At 42.7% G+C, this 8,961-nt stretch overlaps 2 protein-coding genes across 2 annotated transcripts; both read left to right on the forward strand.

Moving 5' to 3' along the window:
• Positions 1-86: 86 nt before the first annotated feature.
• LOC118403331 (coiled-coil domain-containing protein 84-like) lies at positions 87-1,486 on the forward strand. Its single transcript, XM_035802034.1, has one exon. It carries the CDS (start codon positions 141-143, stop codon positions 1,206-1,208), a length of 1,068 nt encoding a protein of 355 aa, XP_035657927.1. The 5' UTR covers positions 87-140; the 3' UTR covers positions 1,209-1,486.
• Positions 1,487-2,387: 901 nt separating this feature from the next.
• Positions 2,388-6,915, forward strand: LOC118403342 (omega-amidase NIT2-like). Its single transcript, XM_035802047.1, has 5 exons — positions 2,388-2,652; positions 3,304-3,445; positions 4,354-4,498; positions 5,832-6,021; positions 6,751-6,915. The coding sequence occupies exons 1-5, from the start codon at positions 2,434-2,436 to the stop codon at positions 6,892-6,894; spliced, it is 840 nt and encodes a 279-aa protein (XP_035657940.1). The 5' UTR covers positions 2,388-2,433; the 3' UTR covers positions 6,895-6,915.
• The last annotated feature ends 2,046 nt before the right edge of the window (positions 6,916-8,961 follow it).

Raw genomic sequence — 8,961 nt, forward strand, 5'->3', positions numbered from 1 at the left:
AAAGTTGATTTACATTTTATTCATATTTTTAAGCTTTTGAAAAGAATATATCTAAAAATAGACAAGCTTATTTTTATATTTTTCAGGGAAGAGGGTATTTACTATGGGCAGCTTGATTTCAGAGAGCAAGGAGGTGATGGATGAAGATGATGGCATCGACCAAGAAGACAGACAAGAACATCCAAGATTTCAACTATTGTGACGTTTGCCGACGTCACCACTCGCAGGGAAGGAAACATGTTTACTCCAGAACTCACAGGGACAATATCAACGCCATCATCAATAAGTATGGTAAGAAAGTCAAGATAGCAAAACCAGTACTGAAGCATCCCGTGGTGGAAAGTGGAGTCAACGATGAAAACTTCTGGTGTTATTTCTGTGGATGTGAAGTGAAGAAACATGACACGACCACAACATCTACGATGAAATACGGAGGATTCTTCCGCCATCTAGCGAGCCAGGAACATCGACAAAAGACGTTTTCTTACTGGTGGGACAACAGGATAGAAAAATCCCTGAAAAACAGCTTTTTGTTGACCCAAGAGGATTATGGGAAGTACAAAAAGAGGCTGGTTGATGCTGTTGCATTGTGGGAGGCTAGTCAACAGAAAATTAGGAGTGAACCAGGCACAGCAAAATCCTCTTCTGATCAAAGCAGCCTAAGCGAAACCCCAGCAAACCTTGGCGAACCCCTGCCCTCAAGTAATCTTATTAGTAATGCTCAGCATCAAAAAGTACAAAAGGCCACCAGACAGGTCCAGGACTTGCAGAAGAAGACAAGTGTAAAGCCAAACACCAAAGCTATGTATACAATAGAAGCCCACGGAGAAAACTTAACATGTGTACAACTGCCTAAAGAGCTTGGAGCATGTGGGAATGTCCACACTGGTGCCACGCCACCTTGGCTATGGAAAGACGATGATGTTACAGATATCGCAGGTGCTTCTTCTAGTAAACAGATAGGTCCAACGGTAGAGGATTTACAGAAACACAAGAAGCAGAAGACTTTACCTAAGGGTCGTGTCGGAGCAGACTTTGACCGTGGTTCGTCCAGCGCTGATGGCGAGGAGTGGCTTCCGTCGTTCGGGCGGGTGTGGCAGGTCGGGAGGAGGTGGAAGCCATGGCAGCAAAAAAGGAAAGGGAAGACGAAAGCAAGCGCTGCGCAGAGTCGACCTGATTACAACTCAGAGGAAGTGAATGGACCCTAGTCTGTTGCGAAGAATAATTCACTTAGTTATTTCAGTTGAAAACTGTCACTGTAAGATTATGATTCCTCAGTACAAGCCAGGAATTGAGAGCTTGCAACATACTAACAAGAGTATGTCCATTCTCATGTTGCTGATATGCCTGTGTTATCAACAGAAGTTTTGCTGTGAATAAAACACTAGAGGTTTTTACTAGTATTAAAAGTTGTGCTTTCTGGTGTTACAGTCAGCACTACAATGCTAAATTTTACAGAATTGATACATTAGGCCAACTGAACTTGGAAAGAAGAAATGACAATTAGCATAATGGAGCCATCCTATGAATTTTATAAACGAAAACCAGGTGAAGCTTCTGAAACATCTGTAATCTGTCTCATTGCTAATTGTGTCATGGGGTGGTGTGCATTACATTTTTGTATTTTATAATAAAATATGTCCATAGAACCAGGTTGACAGTACTTTTTTGTTATATCCACCAAAGTTGAATTGAGCAACAACTTTAGGAAAGGGTACATGCAATTTCAGTAGAAAATGAAACGTGTCGTTCACCTTTCTGAAACCTGTATAAACAAAGGTGTGGAAATTCTGCAAGGGTGGAAAAAAAAACTAATGAACCACATAATGTTAGGTCAAGGAGGCTTAACCTCCTTGATTAGGTCTATACGGGAGTCAAGCTTACAGATCTGTATTTGTGTGAGTGACTCAATGAGTGACTTGATTTTTCCTGCTTGGTTACAGTTTGCACTAAAAACATAAAACTAATCTAGCTGAAGGCTATATACTAGTATAACAAAAGGCATGGACAAATAACACAACATATAAATAATTTCTTAAGTGAGAGTGCCAGTGAAACAACCAGAGGGGCGAAAGAAGCAAGATACCCGACTCCCGGGATTCGAATCCAGGCAGCCGAATCACAAGAGCTCAGAGCTGTTGGCATGGTCAGTTTGGCAGCACTTGAACCCCACTGTGACACCAGCGATGAATTTGAAATTATGACATACGAGTTATGTATTTTGACTTAATTAAGTCAATGCAGATAATTTATTTTGATAAAAGAATTTCGAATGGACTTTATCGAGAAAAAGACACGTTAGAACAGGATAATTCCTAAAATATATTCAGGCAAGAAAGAAATTGCAGCGGGCATTTGGTTCTAAAACATAAAAGGCACTGATTATCCCGTGCAGCGGACACCCTGAAAGACAGCATGTGATATAAAAACAAAATGGCCGCTTCAAAGTTCAAAATTGCTTTGGTGCAACTTTTCGTGACCGCTAACAAGTCGGAAAACCTCGCCCGTGCCTCGAAACTTATTTCTCAAGCTGCTGGGGGAGGTGCCAACCTGGTAGCGTTACCGGAATGTTTCAACTCGCCGTACGGCACGAAGTTTTTCCCCGAATATGCGGAGAAAATTCCCGGCGAGTCAACGAACATGTTGGCCAAGGTAGGTTTTATAACTGGTTCTTCTTCGTAATGTTGGAGAGTCGTTTGAAAAGTCTCCTTTCTGCTTTTATTTAATCATCTGACAATTAAGAAGCTTTTACATTTCTTTAGGGGATAATAGTCACAAGTTATCGCTTTCACGCCTTGCTATTTGTCACCTATTTAGGCTATTAGTACGCGGTTTTCACAGCCATTGAATGGCCACGCCCCCTCCATTAAATTCCAGATAATTTGACACACTTTTCAATCAACCTTTTATTTAACAAGTACTTGATATGTTGTTGTCTCTACATCTGCTTCCCTCTCATGTGTTCATCTCTCACTGCTTTTGACATTCAGTCTTTTTCTTTTACTAAATTGAACAGAAAGGAAGTTCTAAGAAAGTATACAGCAGAGTAAAAACACAACCAGTTGAAGCAGTGAGACGAAATTTGACGATTTCAGCAATGAATTGGAATTATATTAGCGTGATCAGACGAAAATTTTATTACATAATAAAGGCATTATTTATGCCATCTACTAGAGTGTAATATGCTGAGTAAAGTGCTTTTTCAACAATCAAAATTGGGCCTATCGTTGCTGAGATATTTAGAAATATAGCTACGAAAAATACTGCTTTTTCAATTTAAATGACCTGGTATATCACATGCAGGCTGCCAAAGATAACAAGGTGTTCCTGGTCGGGGGTTCGATTCCCGAGGAGGATGGTGGCAAGCTGTACAACACCTCCACAGTCTTCAACCCCGAGGGAGAGCTGATCGCTAAGTTCAGAAAGGTTCATCTGTTTGACATAGGTGAGGTGTTAATTTTGTTATGCAGCTTGTCCATACTATTCTGTATGATGGTATATTTCTATTAAAGACAGCAAGTACAATGTATAACGTATAGGGATAAAAGCCAAAATTTATATCATACCCAAATCCTACAAGTTCGTTTGTCCTAAGTGTGAATTATATACAATGTAATATGAAAAGTAACTTTCTCTTTTTCTACAAAGATATTTGGATGATGAGTTTTTTTTTCTTAAGGCCATGTTGATTGAATTATATGGATGACATCCTCTGTGAATCCTAAAACTGTGTGGGAATAAAAAAAAGTTTGGCCCCCCCCCAAAAGTTGTATTTATTATGAAATCTAAGTGGTCTGTAAGGCTGAACAAATGACAAACATGTAGAGTATTGAGTGCCGAACAATAGATTCTTCATTTTCGTTTTCACAGTCTTCTTCTTTGACATTGGAATTGACGTTGACATTGGTGTATGTTTCCTGGTATATATTTGTTTCAATTTACGGCATGTATTTGCCCCTTTTACAGCTGATTTGCTTATGGTGGAAAACTTTTTTTATTTCTGGAAATGGACAAAAATTGATGCTTGCGTGGATGTCATCTATATAATAAAATCAACATGGCCTGATGTAAAGATAGTAAATTTTTCTTTCTTAATGTATTACCGGGTACCTAATTTTTTACTACTGTAAATGCATTTAAGTTCGCAGGATTTGATTTAGTGGTTGCGGGAAAAGGGACTTTTCGCAGTGGTTTTAATTTCGCGGTAGCATCATGCACTGTAGTCTCTTGCTGCCATGTAAAAATGTTTGCGGTGGTTTTAAGTTCACGTTGAAGCGGTCACTGCGAAAACTGTGAACTTAGACCACCATGAAAGTTTCTGCATTTACAGTATCTTCCCTATGTTACTACCAGATGTACCTGGTAAAATCCGGTTCCAAGAGTCGGAGGTGCTGAGCCCAGGGTCGGGACCTGTGACCTTTGACACACCTTACTGTAAGGTCGGCCTGGCTATCTGCTATGACATCAGATTCCCTGAGTTAGCCCAGATCTACACAAGGTAAGTCAGGTATAGGCCTTTACTAAGGAAACAAGAAAGCTTTTTAAAAAAAGCTGGCCGGTGCGTATTTTGGAAAAAGCCTGGATGTTAAACAAAATCGTATGAAAAGAGGGCAGTTAAACATTGAAGTCTATTTTCTATCAAAAGACATCACATGGGATTTGTTGAACAAAGAAAAAAAATCGTTGTAAGTGGGGATTGAACCCACTCTGCACACTGCAAAACCAGACTGTGAACGCAGCACCTTAGACCACTCAACTACCCTGACTCAGTTGCATGATTTGCCTGTGTTTTTTTTTATTCTCCTGTCGATTTGACAGATAAGGAGGCAGACAGTTATTTGCCTGTTTGCCTGACCTGCACATGACATTATTTTTTTTTATGGTGAAGGAGGGGTATGCAATTCCTTCTCCACCCTCTCGTCTATTGGAGCACTAAGTGTCACGGGAGCAACTGTATGCAATGTGTGAGGCGGCTCCAGCAGATGCAGCTTTGTTATTCGGAGTATCCGTCTCCTAGGAGGACTTCCGACCAAGGATGTAAGGGGTTCCTCCTACCCCCGACTCGTGTGTCATGGCGTGTCCGTCATGCCCGAACATGCCCCTAAGGCCTGTCTCGGCCACAAACGCCTACTACTGCCACTAGCCGCAGCTAGATACTCATTTACACCTGAGTTAAGTGAGGAAAGTCGTGTAAAGTGCCTAAAGTGCCAAGGGCACAAGATCGGTCACACGGCAGCCGGATTTGAACCCGCCACCTCTCGGTTTAGAGCCGAACATGCTGCCACTGCGCCACGCGGTCCCACATTTGCGGATTTGCAGTTAAAAGGGCGTTAACAAGGGCTGTGTTAGACGATGCGTCCAAACCAAACAAACCATCTAAACCAACGATCCATCGAACAGACCGGCGCTTCTATCCATACAAAGCCGGTACTACATACGCACTGGCAAAAAACTATCATATGTTTTTTCTTCCTTCCAGAAATATCTCGAGGGGTCTATGAAGGGAATAGTTCATTCCAAATGAAGCAAAATTCTTGAATAGTACCTTTGGGAAAGCCCCAAATGTAACCAATTCTCCTTTACATTGAATAATTAGTTATCGACATGTAGATTTAAAATCAGTATGTGTGAAATTAAAATTATGCCTTAAACTTTAAAGAAAACAGACATGCAGGCCGACATCACAAGTTTCACCCATTTGGTGCTGGGATTGGAATGATCAGACTTTTAATTGTAAGATGCATTTTTATAAATCATAACTATTCACATGAGGCCTTGCAAATCAGATACATTCCTGATTTAAAAGTAGATTTGCATTTTTCACTTTCTAGGAGAGGCTGCAAGTTGCTCCTGTATCCTGGTGCCTTCAACATGACCACCGGACCGGCCCACTGGGAGCTCCTGCAGAGGGGGAGAGCTTTGGACAACCAGCTGTACGTGGGAACCATCTCTCCTGCTCGGGATGAGAAGGCTTCGTACGTGGCCTGGGGACACAGCACTCTGGTCAACCCGTGGGGGGAGGTAGGCTGGGGTTTTAAAAAACTGGTTTGGTTTGGTCTGGTTTGATACAGATAGATCTCCATTAGTGACTGATAAGTCATAATTATTCTTGGAGTCCGGGTGATTTGTAGAGAATCACCAACTCTAGACGGAAGTATTTGCACCATCGCACATGGTGGGTTCTTTGGGGTGTGGCTCTCCCCAAACTTTCACCTGAGTAAAGTGAGGAAAGCCGTGTAAAGTGCCTTTCCCAAGGGCACAAGACCGGTGACATGGCAGGATTGGAACTCGAGGTCTCTTGGTCCCGAGCCAAACCTGCTGCCGCTGCGCCACACGATCTCTGTGCTTTAGAAAATCACGTTTAACTCACTATTAACTAAAATAATGCTATCATTTGTAAGCAGTAGAAAATATTACAAGGAATCAAAGCATTTCATGGCTTTTTTAGTGTGTCCAGAATATGTCCTACCAGCAAAAGATGTCCGGGAAATTCATTCACGACTTTTGAATCAATGCTTTTTGCCATGCAATCGCAAGCTTGTTAAGCTTGGTGCCTATTCTTAACTTTTCCGCTGCATGCTTTCCATTTCATCCTGCAGACAAATTGTGTGTGGGGGGGGGGGGTGTGTGTGTTGGGGGGGGGGGAGAATTAAAAGAAGGTTGTGAAACGAAGAAGACTTTGTTCCATTGATCTATCAACCTGATGAAACTATTTGCGGAGGGTCATTTATTCTTCTGTTTGCTTTCCAGGTGGTGGCCAAGGCTGGGCCTGAAGAGGAGATCATCTACAGTGATGTTGACCTGTCATATGTAGATGAAGTGAGGTCATCAATCCCAACGTCCAATCAGAGAAGAGCAGATATTTACAACCTGCAGGACATGAGCAAGTCTTAGAACTGACAGTACTTTACAAACCATGCAGAACGAGGCTAACTTTTCATGTTGTACAGCAAGACAATTCTGAGGAATTTGCATATTTAGCAGAGGTTGGGTGGCAGAGGTTCAGTCGTTACTTTGTTGTGCGGGTACTAAGGCCACAGCAAGTACATTTTATGGATGACATCCTCTGCAGACTGCAAAAATAGTGCGATAGGGCGGAAAAAAAACAAGATGGGTGAAAGAAAACAAGATGGCTACATTTTCAAAAATAGGCACCATAAAGTTGTGACGAATATTGTAACAAGAATTAAAGGGACAAAACATGGTATCAGAGCCAACAAGGAATTCATTCCTGTATTCAAGACATGTACTGGTGTGGTAAAAGTGACACTAGTGTGGTAGACTGGCATCACCAACAAAGTGGGTAACCACACTCATGGCTTCCATATTGGTGTCACTTTTACAACTATCCAATAAGTTTCATTTCTACGACAGTCCTGGGTACCTCGCAAGTATCACTTCTACAAGTACAATTATTAGGCTACAATACAACATATTTGCTCATTTTGGTACTTTATCGTCATGTTGACCATCCCTGCAGAAGAAGAAAATTCTTGTTTTATTTTCTGAAATCAGGCGAAAATTAATGCGCACGTGAATGTCATCCATAAAATTTACATGCTGTGGCCTAAGACGGATTTTAGAGGATATCTTCGCCCTGGAGTACAGGTGAGGAAAGCAAGTCAGTCTGCGACCCAACCTGTGATTGGAGAATAGAATTTGCTCAGTGCAAAGACACTTGCTGAATTGGTCTTCTTCTTCTTCGTCGTGTCATCACTGAACTTTCCTAGTCCAATACTCCACACACTCCCTTCCTCTGGGGGTCAGAGCTTCCAGATCTTCTTTGGTGCATGGTTCGGACAGGAGGGGGCAGACAAGGTGTTTCATAGTCTGCTCCTGTCCGCAGGCAGTCTGCCCATCTGGGCTGAGACCCCACTTTGTCATGAGGGTCTTGCATCTTCCTGTGCCTGTTCTAAGGCGGTTGAGACATGACCAGGTTGGCCATGCCTCCTCTGCTCCTGGAGGAAGAGATTCCTTCGGGGCGATGTTAAGTCTGTGTGGTGCAGTCTGGAGGTGGTGGGACCACATGGCCATCCTCTGCACTCCTACTGAGTGCTTTGACTGAGTGTATAAAACTACGTCTGGACTTAAGCCTCTTTCGCACAGGAGTGTGCAGGTGGAGCACATGGTGTGGGTCAGTCTCTTGTTTCAGTTTTTCTCGTTGAGCTGCCACGGCTCTTCTGATGTGTGGGGGGGGGCTGAATTGGTGAGAAATATGGATCACTATTTAGAGCAGGGCTCTAGCCAGCTCAAAATTTTTTTTCTGTCAGCCAATTCCCATTATCGCGAAAACACTATTCCAGGAGTTAGAGAGACTGAACTGAGACACTTGAAAAACGGGTTTTAATGAGATTATCGTATGCGAATGGGCACCGACACACATTGTCAACAATCATAACAATAGCAAAACAGTGTGGCTTTTACGGCGGTGGACGGCGTCCCCAAGCCGCCTGTAGCTTCCACCAAGTAGTTTTTATCAGATTTTTGTCCGTCACGGTTGACGGATTGGTTTGAAAATTTTTACGTCACACGCAGCAAATTTCCGTCAATTGATGGAAAAACGGATGCTGGCTAGAGCCCTGATTTAGAGTATAGATTAATATGTATAGGGTCTTTTATGTCATAGCTTCACTCACTCACTCACTATCCATGATTAGATTACACTGCTGCTGGGTTCCCTGACGCAGGGGTAGGCAGCAGTCGGCCAGTCTTCACACTCCGCTTCCATTTGGCTCTGTCCAGTGGGTTGACCCCTGTCAGACCGCACTCCTTCAAGTCCCTACTGACACAGTCCCTCCAGGTTTTTCTAGGTCTACCACGACCTCTGTTGCCAGTCACTTTCAGTTTGGTGATCTTATTTATGCAGTCACTCGATCTTTCAACGTGCCCAAACCACCTAAGGCGGCGGGCCTGCAGCACTGAGATGATGTCCAGAATACCAAGTTTATCAAGTAAGCTAGA

Source organism: Branchiostoma floridae, chromosome 16 (genome assembly GCF_000003815.2).
Source record: "Branchiostoma floridae strain S238N-H82 chromosome 16, Bfl_VNyyK, whole genome shotgun sequence".
NCBI classification, from domain to species: Eukaryota; Metazoa; Chordata; class Leptocardii; order Amphioxiformes; family Branchiostomatidae; genus Branchiostoma; species Branchiostoma floridae.